The sequence below is a fragment of the Stegostoma tigrinum genome, unplaced genomic scaffold, assembly GCF_030684315.1.
Source record: "Stegostoma tigrinum isolate sSteTig4 unplaced genomic scaffold, sSteTig4.hap1 scaffold_100, whole genome shotgun sequence".
In the NCBI taxonomy this organism is placed as follows: domain Eukaryota; kingdom Metazoa; phylum Chordata; class Chondrichthyes; order Orectolobiformes; family Stegostomatidae; genus Stegostoma; species Stegostoma tigrinum.
In genome coordinates, this window is record NW_026728052.1 from 788,734 (window position 1) to 806,626 (window position 17,893).

Below are 17,893 nucleotides of genomic sequence, written 5' to 3' on the forward strand. Positions count from 1 at the left end.
GTTCTGCGCTGTGTTGTTATATGTTCTATTACAGTTCACAGATTACTCTACCACACATTTTAGTGTTAAGTGTGAAGAGGATAATGAACGTCTGCAGAAGGACACAGAAAGTGTAAGTGAATGGACAAGGGTCTAGCAGATGGAGTGCAATGATGGAAAATGTGAGGCTATCCATTTTGGTGGCAATTCGGGCAAAATGGAGTATTACTTAAATGGTGAAAAATTGTAGCATGCTGCTATGCAGAGGGAGCTGGGCAGCCTTGTGTATGAAGCACAAAACGTTTGCAGACGCAGCTGGTAATTGAGGCAACAAATGGAATAGTGTCCTTTATTGCTCGAGTGATGCAGTTTAAAAATCGGGAGGGGATGCTCCAGTTGTATAGGGTGCTGGTGAGGCTTGATGTAGAGTAGTTTGTACCGTTTTAGTCTCCTCACTGGAGAAAGGATGTACTGGCACTGGAGGGGGTGCAAAGGAGCTTCACAAGATTGATTCTAGAATTGAAAATGTTGCTGTATGGGGAGAGTTTGAGGAGACTACGATTGCACTCACTGAAACTTCGAAGAATGAGGGATGTTCTAATAGCAACTTTTAAAATTACGAAAGAAATACACAGGAAAGGAGCACTGAAGTTGGTTCCACTGATGGGTGAAAGTACAACTCCGGGGCACAGCCTCAAAATAAGGGTGAACAGATTGAAGACTGAGTTGAGGATGAGCTTCTTCATCCAAAGGGTTGTGAATCTGTGGAATTCTCTGCCCAGTGAAACAGTTGAGGTTCCCTGGTTGAATGTTTTAAAGGCCAAGACAGATAGATCTTTGAACAGGAAAGGAATTGAGGATTTTGGTGAATGAGAGGGTAAGTGGAGCTGAGTCCGCAAAAAGATCAGTGATGACCTTATTGAATGGCGGAGCGAGCTGGAAGAGACAGATGACCTACTCCTGCTTTATTTCTTATGTCCATATGTCCTTAGATTGCCATCCTTGTCATTCCTCCTTCCCTGGAATAGGCCAGATCTGAACGCTGATCACTAGGTCTTTAAATAACTCCCACGTATCAAATGTCGACATGTAAAATAAAAGCTCCTCCCAATTAATACTGCTCTGCTCCTACCTGATACTCCTTCCCCCAATTTAGTAGCTTCCCCCAAGGTCCTGATAATTCATAGCTATCTTAAAATGTAAGAAGAGGCGATCACCTCGTTTGAAGAAGCTCCTGGTTCAGTGTTTTTCCCCATGTGGGAGTCAGCTACAGGTTTTCTTGTTCCAAGATTGGGGAGGAAATGGCCGAGTGGTATTATTACTGGACTGTTAATTCAGAGACTTAGATCACATTCTGGGGACCTGTGTTCAAATCCCAGCACAGCAGGTGGTGGAATTTGAATTGAATATAAAAGAAAATCATGAATGTAGAATCTCATGATGACCATGAATCCATTGCCAAATGTCAGAAAAACCCACCTGGTTCACTGATGTCCTTTAGAAAAGGAAACTGCCATCCTTACATGGTCTGGCCTACATGTGACTGCAGACCCACAGCCATATGATTGACTCTGAACTGACCCCTGGGCAATTAGGGATGGACAACAAACACTGCGTAGCTAGTGATGTCCTCCTCCCGTTAACAAATAAATACAATTGGATTCTACGTCTTCCGATCGAAGATCGTTTCTTGTTCTCACAGTAATTTCATCGCTGACAGTCAGTTTCCCTCCTGCCTGTCTTTTTGGAATGTCATGTCGCCCTGCACATTTACCTCCAGTGTTGATCTCCTTATAACCATGTCTTTGTAATAGCTCTCAAATCATGCCCGCCAACCTGTATGTGTGCTATTAATTTGTTGATTTTGTTCTGAATACAATGAGCATGTAAGCAAAGAGCCACTAATTTAGCTCTATAACTTTATTTCACCTCTTGACAGTATTTACAGCTGTTTTCTGTTTGTACATGCCGTCTTTTCCAATCCCACACTGAGTATTGTTATCTCAATAGTTCTTGAATGTCAGATCGTGTGTATTCCTGGGCGACTCTGCTCGTGTGGTCTATGGAGTTGTGGAGGTCACAGTTCTAGGACAGCCATTTCATAGGCCTATGCTGCAGGTTAGAAGAAAAGACAATCTCTTGCTCTGAGCTCTGCAAACCAGGGCAATGTCAAAAAGGAAACAAGGTCAAAAGAATTTCAACAAGAATCTCAAAATTAACTGCTGAATTCATATAAGCATTCCGGGGATCGCCCAACTTAGTGGCCACAACATCCCACTTTCTATTCTTCACAAACAATCCAAAGGCTGAACTATCCGTATCCCTCTTAACGGTTATGTTTTTTGAGCTAATTTCTTGTTTCTAACTTGTGTGTATTTGTGGTGCCTTCTGACTTCTTGCATTTAGCAATTGATAAACTCACTCTCTCACTAATTTAGTAAAACCTGGTTTTATAGAATCCCTGATGTGGAAACAGGCCATTCAGTTCAACAAGTCCGCAGCAACCTTGCAAAGAGCATCCCACCCAGACCCATCCCCATTCCCTACTCTATCCCTGTCAGCCTGCATTTCCCATGGCTAATATACCTAACCTACACGTATGTGGGCACTGTGGGTAATTCAGCATTCCCAATCCACCTAACCTGCACATCTCTGGACTGGTCAAAACAATGATTCAATATGAATTAGTTATAATGCAGCTGTTAACAGCAATCCTCCGTCCCTGTGTTGGAGCGAGATTTAACATTCAAGATCCAAAATGATACACTTGAACAAGGTAGTTCAAAACAGCCAGCTCTCTGATTGAGGTTGTTGACTTGCTCGCCGAGCTGGCTTGTTTTCATTGAGACGTTTCGTCACCATGATGTGTGACATCATCAGTAAAGCCTCCAGCGAAACAATGTTACTCTACTCTGTCTGGAATTTATACTGTCCGGTCTGTTACCATGAGTACTGTCATTTCGGGTTTTGATCTGTATGCTTTTGTATGTGGGGGTCCAATTGTATCTGTTTGTTGGCTGCATTATGGGTGGAGGATCACGCCTCTCATACGAAACTGGGACAAGGTAACCATAGTAGCCCAAGCCAAGCATAGACCCGCAGAGGGATTCTCGAGGCATGGTTCTCCACCCATTCTCCAATCTCACATTCTTGGTCTCTTCAGTTTGAATATGATCACTCAACCATAGCCTTTATGACAAACAACGTAGTCTTAGTTCCCATAATCTTCAAACAGGACTGTCCCGACAGATCCACTTGTTCTCATGATTTCGTCTTCTGTTGGAGGGATTCTGAAATGTCTGCATTCTTCCTCAACTGAGTATTCCTTGCGTTTGTGGTTGACAGAGCTCTCAGCTGTGTCCAACCCATCTCCTACACTTTGGCCTCACCCCTGATGATGTGCACTGGTCCTCAAAGCCCAACCCATCAATATCCACATCTAGAAGAACATCAGCCACGATTTCCAACAAGATTCCACCACCAGGCAAATATTCCCCTCCCCTCTCTTGTCAGCCTTCCGCAGAGACCATTCCGTCAGGACACCTCAGTCCACTCTTTATCCATTCGCAACACCTCCCCATTACCCGACAGCACTTTCCATGCCACCACAGAAGGCATAATATCTGTCCATTTACTTCCTCCCGCTTCACTATCCAAGGCTTCCAGGAGAAGCAGCGATTTACCCACACTTCACTCAATCTAGTCTACTGTATTCACTGCTCACAATATGGTCTCCCTCTGCATCGGGGAGACGAAACACAGACTGACCAACCACTTGGCAGAACACCTATATTCTGTCCATAAAAATGGCCCCAGGTTTCCAATTGCCTGTCACTTGAGCACTCCATCATGATCCCTGGCCAAAATCTCTGTCTCAGGCTTGCTGCAGTGCTCCAGTGAGTGCAAGCTAGAAGGAAAAAATCTCATGTTTGCGTTGCAGAACACCTCCGCTCGGTTTGCAATAAAGAACAGCACCTCCCAGTCGCGAACCATTTTAACTCCCCCTCCCATTCCTCAGACGACCTGTCCATCGTGGGCCTCCTGCAGTGCCACAATGGTGCCACCCAAAGAGTGCAGGAACAGCAACTCATATTCCGCTTGGGAACCCTGCAGCCCAATCGTATCGATGTGAAGTTCCCAAGCTTCAAAATCTCCCCTCCCCGACTGCATCCCAAAACGAGCCCAACTCATCCCCTCCCCCCACTGCATCCCAAAACCAGCCCAGCTTGTCCCGCCTCCCTAACCTGTTCTTCCTCTCACCTATCTCCTCCTCCCACCTCAAGCCGCACTTCCATTTCCTCCTGACTAACCTCATCCCGTTTGCTTGACCTGTCCGTCCTCCCTGGACTGACCTATCCTCTCCTGACCTTCCCACCGATACTCTCCTCTCCACCTATCTTCTTTTGTCTCCATCTTCGGTCCGCTTCCCCGTCTCTCTCCCTATTTATTTCGGAGCCCTCTCCCCAACACCCTCTCTGATGAACGGTCTAGGCCCGAAACGTCAGCTTTTGTGCTCCTGAGATGCTGCTTGGCCTGCTGTGTTCATCCAGCTTCACACTTTGTTATCTTGGATTCTCCAGCATCTGCAGTTCCCATTATCTCTGGATAAAGGAGAAGATAGGTGGAGAGGAGACAGACAGGTTAAAGAGGCGGTGGATGGAGCCAGTCAAGATGAGTGTACGTGGGGAGTTAGGGAGGGGATCGGTCAGTCCAGGGAGGACAAACAGGCTAAGGGGGTGGGATGAGGCTGGTAGGTTGGAGATGGGGGTAGGGCTTGAGGTGGGAGAGTGGATAGGTGGGAGGAAGTACAGGTTAGGGAGGTGAGGATGAGCTGGGCTGGTTTTGGGATGTAGGTGGGGAGGGGAAATTTTGAAGCTTGTGAAATCCACACTGATACCATTAGGCTGCAGGGTTCCCAAGCAAAATAAGTGGTACTGTTCCTGCAACCTTTGGGTGCCATCGTTGTGGTACTGCAGGAGGCCCAGGATGGACAGTCCATCTGAGGATTGGGAGGGGTAGTTAAAATGGTTGGCGACTGGGACGTGCAGTTGTTTAGTGTGAACCAAGCCTCCGCTTGGTTTCCCTGACGTAGAGGAGGACCACACAGGTAGTGGGAACTGCCGATGCTGGGGAGTCTGAGATAACAAAGTGTAGAGCTGGATGAATCAAGGGCTATGGGGAGAGTACAGGGAAGTGGAGTTGAAATGCCCATCAGCCATGATTCAGATGCCAGAGTGGACTTGATGGGCCAAATGGCCTTACTTCCACTCCTCTGTCTTATGGTCTTATGAACACAACAAGCCAAGCAGCATCATCCAGCTCTAAGATAATAAAATGTGAGGCTGGATTAACACAGCAGGCCAAGCAGCATCTCAGGCTCCTGAGATGCTGCTTGGCCTGCTGTGTTCATCCAGCCTCACATTTTATTATCTTGGAATTCTCCAGCATCTGCAGTTCCCATTATCTCTCATCATCCAGCTCTACACCTGTTATCTCAGATTCTTTTGTGTCCAATTCCTGACAAAAGATCTGGACCAAAAACGTCAGCTTTCCTACTCCTCTGATGCTGCTCAGCCTGCTGTGCTCATTCAGCTCGACACCTTGTTATCATAGAGACAGCACATGTTAGGTGTCTTTGCTACATCAAGTTTTCTGAGTGTCATAACCTATATGACAATGTGTATCAGCTCTGAACTTATTTGTATGTTGAAGCCATTCATGTAATTTGCATGTGAATAAATTTACATTTGGACTCTGGTGAAATACAAAGAAACCTAGACTTGTTTGAAAATTAAATCGACTTAATTAATTCAGTCATATAATTGGCATAAAAATATAAGAAATTAATCCTACTCAAAATCTTGGAGATGTGTTTGTTTGGCATGAGGGTATTGAAGGTGGAGATGTGGTAAATAAGTAGGAGCTTGATGTAGATGCCCTTGTTATCTGGACGTTCCAGAGATGTGTGTAAAGCCAAAGAGAGGACATCGACGATGGATCTGCTGCATCAGTAGGTGAATTGCAGTGGATCAAGGTAATGTGGGAGGGTGGAGTTGATGTGACCCATGACCAACCTCTCAAAGCACTTCATAGTGATGAAAATGGATGTAAGAGCCACTGGGCAGCAGTCATTTGAGGCTTCTGGAAAAATTTGCTGACGTTCAGTGCGGGGATCTTAAAGCTTTAGCATGAACATCAGAAAATTGGAGAAGCCTCGAGCATATGAGCCCAGGTAGCTGAGGGTAGGGAGGGCGGGAATTCCAGAAATCAAAGAGGGCAAGACACAGAGAGAGAGAGAGAGACGGAGATCATAGTGAAGAAATGATTAGCCTGGTAGGCAGTGGAAAATACATGATTTTCCATGGAACATGCAGACATCTTCGAAAAACAGGACATTGAGTTTTCAAAGTTTTGAAAATTAGTGTTATAGTTGATTTAGAGTGAATCAAATTGCTGTTCACACCATTGCCATCACCTTGCCCTTGTCAAGACAGACATGGATAAAGTTCTCAAAGCTGATAGAAAATTGAAAGCACTGGCATCCTGTGACGATGGTACGTTTCCTTCCTTTAAAAATAATGCTTGCAGCTTAATTGGCATAATAAAGAGCACAGGGGCTCTGTTTGACGCTGCCGCCTCACGGCACCAGCAACTTGGGTTCAATTCCACCCTTTGACTATCTGTGTGGAGTTTGCACATTCTTCATGTGTCCGCATGGGTTTTCTCTGGGTGCTCCAGTTTCCTCCCACAGTCAAAAGACGTGCAAGGTCGGTGGATTGGCCATGCTAAATTTCCCAAGGTGTTCAGTGATGTGTAGGTTAGGTGAGTTATGGGTGGATGGGTCTTGGTGGGATGCTTTGAGGGGCAGTGTGGTTGTGTTGGACTGACGGACCTGTTTCCACACTGTAAGGATTCTCTGATTCATGATTCTATGATTTTACTGAGCACAAAGGTACAATATTAGCCCGTCATATTTGTCTCACCTCTTGACACATTGACAAGAAAGCTTTAATTTCAGTTTCTGTGCATTTTCAATGTGTCTGCTGTCTCTAACAAGGCTTGACTGTATCTCCTTCTCGAATGCACATCTCCTGTCCCCTAACAAGTAGAGGTGTCACTTGCTTTTCATTCAGTACCATCAGTAAAACAATAGCCTCCATATTATAAGATAATAAAATGTGAGGCTGGATGAACACAGCAGGCCAAGCAGCATCTCAGGAGCACAAAAGCTGACGTTTCGGGCCTAGACCTTTCATGAAGGGTCTAGGCCCGAAACGTCAGCTTTTGTGCTCCTGAGATGCTGCTTGGCCTGCTGTGTTCATCCAGCCTCACATTTTATTATCTTGGAATTCTCCAGCATCTGCAGTTCCCATTATCTCTGATACTATTTTAGCCTCCATATTCTATCCAGCGGCTTCTATTAACACTCTCACACTGTTCTTTTTTACCTCCAGGTATTGACCACTCATCATTTCTTATTCCTCTCCTCATCTCATCTCTCTCACATACGCTCTCTCGATCTCTCCTCTCCCTATTCTCCCCCAACACTTCACTCAGGCACAAACAGAAGTTCACAGTCACACTATGTTGCACATGCATATCCTATCCCTCATGCACAAACATACTATCCACACACACTGACCACGGACAGACACACGCGGGCAGACACACACGGACAGACACACACACACAGAGTCACGTTCTCACTCATTCATACTCCATACTGTCATACAATCATGCATGGTCTTGCACACATTCCGTGGCACACTTGCATGCCCTGTTCGCAGGATCTTTTGCCAATGTTCATACACTCAACTACACACAGACACACACACACAAAACTCTCCCTCACACACTTGGGGTTACAAATTCACTTGCTCTCAAGCTCACTCGCTCTCACAGACACTCTCACTGCCTCATGCATGCTGTTACACTCGCTTTTGTGCTGACTCTCGTTTACACGCTCTTGAGCACAGTCACTGGCGCACACATTCTGTCCTGCGCACACTCACACTTTCGTGCACTGTCTTTGCACTCTTGAACACAATCATATGTTCACCTCTCTCTTGCACACAGTCAATTTGATTAGAGTATTCATTGTTACATATGCCTAGGTACAGTGAAAAGTTCTGTGATGCATGCAGTATAGACAGATCATACCATACAAGGTGCATTAGTGAAATGGAACATAATGACAGCAACAGAGAAGATGCACAGAGAGCAAGATCAAAATTAGATTTAAAATTTTAAGAGTTCTATTCAGATGTCCAATAACAGTGGTGAAGAAGCTTTTCTGGGATCTGTTCACACATGAATACAAAGTTTTTGACACCTTCCCTTCAGAAAAGGGTAGAAGAGAGTGTAATTGGCGGGTGAGAAAGACCTTTGATTATTTCAGTTGCTTTCCCGAGGCAGCAGGAAGTATAGGTGGAATGAATGAGTGGAAGGCTGATTTGCATGATGCACTGTGCTGTGTTCATGACTCTGGAGTCTGTTGTTTTCTTAGGAAGAACAGTTGCCAAACCATGCTATGATATGCATCCAGATAGGATGCTTTCTCTGGTACATCAATGAAAGTTGCCCTTTATATTTGAATTGCCTTAGCCTCCTGGGAAGTAGAGACATTGGTGTGCTTTTTTGCCCATTGCGACGATCTGGGTAGACCAGATTTTTCACAGTCATTGATGTGACTCCATTATGGTGTGTTAACCAGATCAACAATGTCATTAAAAATATCCTGAAGGAGGAGGACTGTAAGACGCAGCTCGATGTACACTTTGGTAAGATGAGTGATTAGGTCTTGCATCAAGTGTTCCGAGAGCTAGGCAGTGGATTAAATAGCAGAACCTCTAAAGTTGCAATCTCTGGATTATTCCTGGTGCCACATGCTGAGAAGGCAAGAAAAAGGGGAAGAAAACAGATGAATGCTTGGCTCAAGTGTTTGTGTTTGGGGAGGGATTTAGACACATGGATCTGAAGGACAATTTGTGGGGATGGTATATCCTCTGCAAGTTGGCTGGTCTGCAGCTGAAGCAGAAAGGAACCAAAATCCTTGCACAAGGGTTTGCTAATGTGGTGAGGAATTTAAGCTGTCGGCCTCCAAGCAGTGGGCAATTGAAGAGCAGGTAATTCACTGAGGGGTGAGAAAATAATAATATAAAGATTATATTCGGGGATTTCAACTGCACAACATTAATTGAGATAACATAAAAGTTTGACTTGGGAAATAATTCTTTAAATACATTTGAGAGATTATTTAACATCACCATGTAGACGAGCTTGTAAGGGACGGTGCAATGCTGGACCTACTTCTGGGACACAAAGGCAGTGTTCAAGGTGACAGTGGCTAAGTGCTTTAGTGATAGTGACCATGACAACAGAATTTTCAACGTGGGAGAGGAGATCTGTTTAAAAAAAAATGTTTTTGGTTTGGGGTAAGGCATATTTGACTGAAACAAGGCAGGATCTGGGTGTAATATTTTGGGAAGTTGGTTGAGGGCGAATCTACAGCAGAAAAGGAACTGGGAGAGTAAAGGCCAGCTATGTTCCGTTTTGGGTGAAATTTATGATCAACAAGCCTGGAGAACCCTGGATCTTGAGGAATGTTCAGGACATGTTTATGACAAGTGCAAAGGGAGCAAATGAATGGATGACTAGTGACGTATAAAAATGAAGTGTGAAGAAACGGTGGTGGCCAAGATTGGAAAGAATATCAAGATATTCTGCAGGCATATCAAGCAGGAGAATAACCAGGGAAAGAGTAGGGCCAATTAGAAACCGGGGTGTACGAAGGGTGATGGGGCAATCTGTGTTCAGAACTGAAGAGCATCGATACAGTCGACAAGTACCTCCCATCTGTCCTCCCTTCAAGGAGGAGCATTGATGTCTATAAAGCAGGAAGATGCAGGGTGAAATTGAAATTATTGGCTGGTTTAAAAGTGAACAAATCCCCACGCCCATATGAGTTGTTTCCAAGACTGCTGTGGGAGAAGAGAAAGAAAATCTCTTCAGAGATAGTAGGAACTGCAGATGCTGGATAATCTGAAGAAACAAGGTGTAGAGCTGGATGAGTGCAGCAGGCCAAGCAGCATTAGAGGAACAGGACGGCTGATGTTTGGAATCTGGACCCTTCTTCAGAAATGGGGCAGGGGAAGGGATTCTGAAATAAATATGGAGAGAGGGGGAGGCGGATTGAAGATGGATAGCTGAGAAGATAGTTCGAGAGGAGACAGACAGTTCGAAGCGGCGAGGATGAAACCAGTGAAGATGAGTGCTGGTGGGGGGTTAGAACATAGAACGATACAGCGCAGAACAGGCCCTTCGGGCTTTGTTGTTGCACAGACCAGTGAACTAATATAAGCCCACCCCGCGACACCAGCCCATCAGCACTCATCTGCTTACCCAAGGACTGTTTAAATGCCCCGAATGTGGCTGAGTGAACCACATTGGCCAGCAGGGCGATCCACGCCCTTACCACTCTCTGAGTAAAGAACCTGCCTCTGACATCTGTCTCAAATCTATTATCCCTGAATGTGAAGCTGTGCCCCTTTGTACAAGCTGAAGTCATCATTCTCGGAAAAAGACTCCCACTGCCCACCCGATCTAATCCACTGATCATCTTGTATGTCTCTATTAAATCCCCTCTTAACCTTCTTCTCTCCAATGAGAACAGACCCAAGTCCCTCAGCCTTTCTTCATAAGACCTTCACTCCAGACCAGGCAACATCCTGGTAAATCTCCTCTGAACCTTTTCCAATGCTTCCACATCCTTCCTGTAATGGGGCGACCTGAACTGCACGCAGTATTTCAAGTAAGGCCGCACTAGCTACATCTTTTAATATACTAGCACAGAGTACATCAGGTCCCAGATACCTATCGACCTTTAACCCCATTAGTTTCCCGAGCACCTTTTCTCTGGTGATATTTCTTGTCTGCTTTTTGCTCTTTGTTCACTAAATATTTTTGAGATGGTATTTGTGCCTTTTGCTGTGAAGACTGACATAAAGTATTTATTTGTCTCATTTGCCATTTCCTGATTCCCCATTATTATTTTTGCAGCCTCCATTCTTTAAGGGATCTGCGTTCACTTTGACCTCTTCCTTCCTTTTCATTTGTTTAAATAAGCTCTTATTGTCGGTTTCTTTTCTATTTCTCGGCTTTGAAATCTTTCCTTATTTCTGGTTTCCCACTAACCTTGGGCACTGACTGTTGAATTGGCAGAACATTGGAGAGAATGCTGAGGATATGGAAGTTTTGGTCTGGTGAATAGTACTCGACATGGTGCTGTTGCCCCCACTCCTGCTCAGGTGTCTCCCAGTTGAAATGCCAAATGGGACCCTGCCCATGCTCTTCACAGCTGCCCTGCAGCATTAAATGGCTGGAGGCAGGACATGGGGCGCCCTCTTGGATGGAAGTTCTACCTTGTAGAACTCCTGGCCACTTAGAGCCCAGAAGAGTCTGAAGTTGCTGATGGCTGGATGGCAGGTCCCGGACTAGAGGTGCGGAGTGGTCGAGGGTTGTTCGGGGTTGTTGAAACGTTGGATGAGAGTTTAAGGGCGTGAAGTGCCTTGGATCAGGCCAAGGGGCCTGTGGATGAGGATCCCCTACCAACTCAGTTTTTCGAGGCTGGATTGTGCATGTAAAGCTGACTGCCTTCCTGATTGACATCTATCTCCTTACGCAATAGAGGGGATCCCTTAAATTGCCATCAATTAGTCTCAGGAGGTCAAAGGATAGGCAGGCTGCTTGACAGTTCCCCAGAACTTCCACACATGTACACACAGTGCCCTCCAGATTTTATGTGTTTCTTCCCACCTTCGTATCTGTGGGATGGGGCTTTATAATGTAGCTCATGCAGTGCTAAAACAAAGAAGTTATCCTGAACCTTGAAATAGGACTGGAATGATACACCCAAATCTGGGACTAAACTTCAAGAGTAATAATTTTGGTAATATTGAGTAATAATGATGAAATTTACCCAACCTGTTTTAGGATTGTGACATTTTATCAACAAATTTAGCTAACGCTATTTTCATTGGAGTACAGGGGATTAATAAGTAGTTAATGGAGACATAAAGGATTATGATTGGTTGGGATAAGATAAACGTGGAGAGGCTGTGTTCCCATGGCTGGTGGATGATGTTACAAGGAGAAGGGAATGCATTCATGTTTTGGGGAAAAGATGTAGGGCGATGTCGAGGGGAATTTTTTTCAAGCAGTGAAGGTTCATGGGCCAGGATCTCTCTGCCTGTGAAAGGGTTAGAAGCCGAGAAAATCAACGATTTCACTCAGATGAATGCATATCTCTGGGAGCTTCATTCCTCATATTGCCATTAGATTTTATTTATGGAGGTTCTGTTGTATTTGGAGTGGTTCGATTGGCATTCCATGTTTTGACCATGTTTGCCAGATTTTGTTGGCATCATGTGAACTAAAATTGAATTGATACTTGTTTAACTACTAATTGTTTTTGGTAGACGCTGTAGAACATACCATGTGTATGACAAAAGAGCAAAATTATAAGAGAAATCTAGTTCAAAACCGAGGTAACAGAGCGCCTTTTTAAAATGAACAAGAATGTGTGATTAACACACTTCATAGCTGCAACCTAGTGTGATTTAAATGAATGCTGATTACCAGCAGTGAAATAGGGGTTGTAAGATCCACTATTTGAAACGAGTAAAGAGCCAATTAGTTTGTACTTTGGATTTGGATGTAGTGAGAATGCACGTCGGTTGAAAGAGATGGATGTTTTAGTTTAAATTGTACTGAGTCCTGCTTCATAAATATAAAGGAGGGCTTCATAACATACAAAGCTACTGTTCCTCCACCATTGTTCTGCAGAAATTACTGAACCAAACGACAGAATATGACCAGCATCATAAGACCATAAGACATAGGAGTGGAAGTGAGGCCATTCGGCCCATCAAGTCCACTCTGCAATTTAAATCATGGCTGATGGGCATTTCAACACCACTTCCCTGCACTCTCCCCCTCGCCCTTGATTCCTTTTGGGATCAAGAATTTGTCGATCTCTGCCTGGAAGGCATCCAACGTCCTGGCCTCCACTGCAATCTGCGGCAATGAATTCACAAGCCCACCACTCTGGCTGAAGACGTGTCGTCTCATTTCAGTTTTAAATTTACCCCCTCTAATTTTAAGGCTGTGCCCACGGGTCCTAGTCTCCCCGCCTAACGGAAACAACTTCCTAGTGTCCACCCCTTCTAAACCATACATTATCACTGACGGTTCCCGAGTTAGATTTGACATCGTGCATTTGAGAAGGAAATGGCCTGTTTCCTTCATTCCAGAGTACTTTTGTGAATCATTGTATTTATTTCTAGGCCAAATACAGGAATTAATTTTATTTGATAGCTCAATAAGTTAAAACTGTAATCAAAGTTAGTTTTCTTCCTCCTTTGTAGTGGATCTGTTGGAGTTGCACACAGCGCAACGCGTCTTTGATCAACACAAATTGACACAAACCGAGCAACTTCTGAATGTGACTGAAGTAATCAACTGTTTAACGTCCATTTATGATGTTTTGGAACAAAACCACAAGGACTTGGTCAATGTGCCACTCTGTGTCGACATGTGTCTGAACTGGCTGCTGAACGTATTTGATACGTATGTATGATTTACACTTTAATGTAGTATGTTTAGATTCTCCTAAGGTGCATTTAAACTGCATCCGACGGATTGGATTTTGATATGTATATGATCCGTTCAGTGAATATGAAGATTGTCGACTGATTAAAATCAATCCTGGTATTGTTGACATAAGGTTTCAGTATGTTCTAATTTCATTTCACTTAAACAGATAAAGTAGTTGAAAGTTTTAGCGATTTTTGTTTTAAATCGTAAAATTGAAACTGATATACTTTGGAATCCATTTGGTCAGATCTGTACAGGATCATGTAGACATCTCGACACTCTGATTGTAATGCTCTTCACGGTGACAAATGTTAGTGCTGGAGAAAGACGTGTATAAAGTACACAATATGAACATCATCCAGTTAATGTCAAGGAATAAACGGCCAGATGTAGAATAAATTTTTATGTGACCCTCAATCTCGTAGAGTCATACAGCATAGAAACACCGTGTCTATGCCTCCCAACATACACCAAGCTGCACTAATCTCATTTATCTGCACTTGTTCCACAGCCTACTTGACCGAGCATTTTAAATGCTCATCCCAGATGCTTTTTAAATGTTGAGAATACCTGCCTCAACTACCCTCTCAGGCAGCGTGCTCCATACGTCTACCACTTTTTAGATGAAAAAGCTTTTCCTCAGACTTCCTCCAAAGCATTTAATCCTCACCGTAAACTTGTGCCATCTGGTCTTAGACACATGTGCCATGGAGAAAGGATTCTCACAATGTATTCTGCCCGTGCCTGTCATAATTTTCTTTGCCTCAATCAGATCCCAACCCCAACCTCAGCCTCCTCTGCTCCAAGGAAAACAAACCCAGCATACCAGTCTATCTCATAACTGAGACTTTTTAACCTAGCCAGTATCTTGAAGAGCATTAACTGTGCCATTGTGGTATTTTCCAGACTAATTGTCGTTCAGCTTATCTCAGTCAGATTGTTTAGTAAACTCCATTTAGGAATAATGTTATGCACTTCACTTGGAAATGTATTAGGACTGTGACAGTATATTGGGGAATCCTTGCAAGCGGAGAGAATTTTATTTTCTTTCAGTCCAGGCTGGATACAATTCTAGGACTTGGCAATGGACGTCCAGGGTTAAACTTTCGGTGTCCTCCTATCCACCCCAATCACCTTGAATTTACCATTAATATAAAATTGAGCTTTGTCTGCATGAGATGTGTTCCAATATTAAATTGTTATTGCGACTGTCAATTTTGACATTCTTCATTAGGTGCGTACCCTTCATATTGATAGCAGCTCAAGCTGCTTCAGGATGTCAAAACCAAAATGTTGCCTTTTCCAGGGAAATTGTAGATATTGAGCTGAAATTCTCGCTAGGGAGCACTGAACGACATGCACTATTTCCCAGTACCACCTCATTAGTACTTATTCCCTTTTTCTACCTGCCAGACAGAAACTGGATGCTCCGAATTAACGACATGAAATTCTGAGTGGGTGTGTGGTGCTTCCACATTGCTCGATGCTCCTCTGCACCTCCAACTTGGGCACTAGTCCGCAGCATCTGCAGCCACACCCATCAGGATCACCCCATGTCCACAGTTTTGACATGTGACATGTTCCAGCCTCAGAACATCATGGCACATCACAGATCTGCTTTCAGTACTCTTCTGTACTTCATTGCTGCATTCTGGATTGCAGCAGCCCCCCTCATTGCAGTGCTACTGCCAGGGCACTTTTGGATGCAGGGACAGGCACCCATTCATGTATTGGGCCATGTTACACATCAGGACACCTTGCTTGAGCTCTCAACTCTCATTGTGTCCCTGCATGAATGCTAACAGCTCCTCTGCCTTGTCTTCATTTGCCTTGTCTTCTTAAGGTTTGCCCCTCCGCCACATCTAACAGACTCATAACGCTACTATGTTGATTAACTTTTTAGCATCGAGACCAAGCCAGACAGCTTGTCATGCTTGTTAGCAGTCATCAATCAAAGGAGTGGATGTGTTGCCGTTCAGCACCGTGATATGTTGATCTCACACCTGCAGTCTGTGCCAGCTGCAGAAGCACAGAAGGCATTGCATTGTCTCCAACCACATGGTCATGCTTCAGGTTCCGAGGGGAATGGTCTCCAGTCAAGCGAGGCACTTTCAGGCAGCAGATCTAGGTAACTCCAGGGCATTGTCTGATATCACTCGAGGGGCTTGGATGCAATTAGTTGGCTGCTCAGAATGACCATGGTCAGGACACTGTCGTCATAGGTTGTGAGAAGTCAAACATTAGACACCTCACTACCTGTGTTAGCTCTTTCTGCCCTACTGTGGGCTGTTTTTCCTGGAATGAAACAAAGGGAGGAATTGAGTGAGATGAAATGAGCTGGTGCATTTGTTAGTGCTCATGTATGTTTGGGAAGGGAGGTGAGGTCTCCTGGGTGAGAGCAAGAGGCACAGAGAACATACAGGAATAATAGCCTTGGGGCCTCAAGTAGACGAGAGCAAGCGAAGACAGACATTGAATGCTTTGGTGAGAATGGTATTACATGAGCTGTGCTGAAGGGTGGTGCAGAATTAGAGAGAGTGTGAATGTGAGGTAGCACAGACCAATGAGGATCCTCTTCCATTGGAGCAGAGGTCACTGATCCTGCAGCACTGCTGTATGGTTCTTTTGGTGGTTGAGACTGCATTGACACTGGACAGCCTCAGATGAGTCTGGCTGAATATTGTGTTGTGGCCTCCTGTGCTTGTGCTTGGGAAAGAGGACAGTCCTCCACTGCACCAATCCATCCACCAGGACCTCCAGGTCTCTAACTGTAAATAAGGTGCTAATTTCCCCTTTCCTGCCCTGTCTGGGACAATTGCTATGAACTGTACAAGGCAGTTCTGGATTCTGGGTATTTTACTGGTTCACAATAGCCTTTAAACATGGCACTAGTGCCAGTAATACCGGGATGTTTCAGTGGTGGCAAACACGTGCAGTTACGATGAGTGTAGAACTAACTAGCGTCGGCTGAGGGAGGCACTATAGGAGCATTGTTGCTAGTTATTGAATATGTTTGCAACAACAGAGTGGGAAAATTTGTTAGGTCTTTTGGAGAGATACTGTCCTTGCAGTGCAATAAAAATAACACTGAACTAACATTCCAGTGTTTTCGACCTTCAGATTTCAGAACAGATTTAGACCATTCAGCCCATTGAGTGGGATCTGTCATTCTCAACCTCCTGTGTCCTCACTAAGCAAGAACATATCTATCTATGCCTGAAATCAACTCTGACTTGGCCTCCACAGCTTTCTGCATCAATGAGTTCCACAGATTCACAACTTTCTGACTGAAGAAATTCCTCCTCACCTCCATCCTGAAAGGTGGTCCCTTTGACTCTGAGGCTGTGCCCTCAGGTCCTGGTCTCTCCTACTCGTGGAAACATCATCTCCATGTCCACTCTATCCAGTCCTGACTGACCTTCAGTGTGACCCCCTTCGTCCTTCTAAACTCCATCGAGTACAGACCCAGAGTTCTCAGCCACTCCTCACGTGACAGTGCCTTCATCCCCAGGATTATGTTTGAGAACCTCCTCTAGACCCTGACAAAGGCCAGCACATCCATCTTTAGATAGATGGCCAAAAACTGCTCTTAATATTCCAAATGCAAGATAACCAGAGCCTTACACAGCCTCAGCAATACATCTCTGCTCTTATATTTTTGCCGTCTTGAAATGAATGCTGATATTGCATTTGCCTTCCCAACTGCCAACTGAACCTGCATGTTAAAAGAATCCTGAACTGGGGCATCTTTGTGGTTCAGATTTCTGAAGCCTTTCCCCATTTAGAAAATAGTCTATGCCTGTACTTGCCCATCTCTACAGACTCTCTGTGACCTCCCCACTTCCTCAACACTACTTGCCTCTCCACCTATCGAAATGTCATCTGCAGACTTAGCAACAACGCCCTGTGGACAACAATACCATCAGTTCCTTTGTCGAGATTGCTAATGTATAACGTGAATGGCTGTAGTCTGATCTCTGATGAGTGCGGAACTCCTGTAGTTGCTGGCTGCCATCCTGAAAAAGACCCTTTTATTGCCACTCTCTGCATTCTGCCAGTTAGCCGATCCTCTGTCCATGCCAGTACCTACTCCCGAACACCATAAGCTCATTTTTTATTTTGAAGACTCCTGTGTGTCACCTTGTCAAAGGCTTTCTGGAATTCCAAATAGATAAAGTTCAATGGCTCTCTTTGGTTTTGACTCACTGGTTACATTCCCAAAGAAACTAACAGAGACCTTCCCTTGACAAAGTTGTGTTTT

General features: G+C 44.5%; 1 protein-coding gene across 10 annotated transcripts in view; it reads left to right on the forward strand.

The window, feature by feature from the left end:
• The window catches only part of LOC132207557 (utrophin-like), a 204,141-nt gene that overhangs the window by 63,543 nt on the left and 122,705 nt on the right, over positions 1 to 17,893 (forward strand). For 9 of the 10 annotated variants that reach the window (XR_009443535.1, XR_009443532.1, XR_009443530.1 and 6 more), the window contains one exon: positions 13,404 to 13,605. Coding sequence is in view for 2 of the 10 variants with exons in the window: in XM_059643516.1 (XP_059499499.1) it covers positions 13,404 to 13,605 (202 nt within the window). In the remaining 8 variants the exon portion in view is untranslated. Of the gene's footprint in view, positions 1 to 13,403; positions 13,606 to 15,535; positions 15,780 to 17,893 lie in introns of those variants that run through there. The other variant, XM_059643515.1, reaches the window with a different exon arrangement.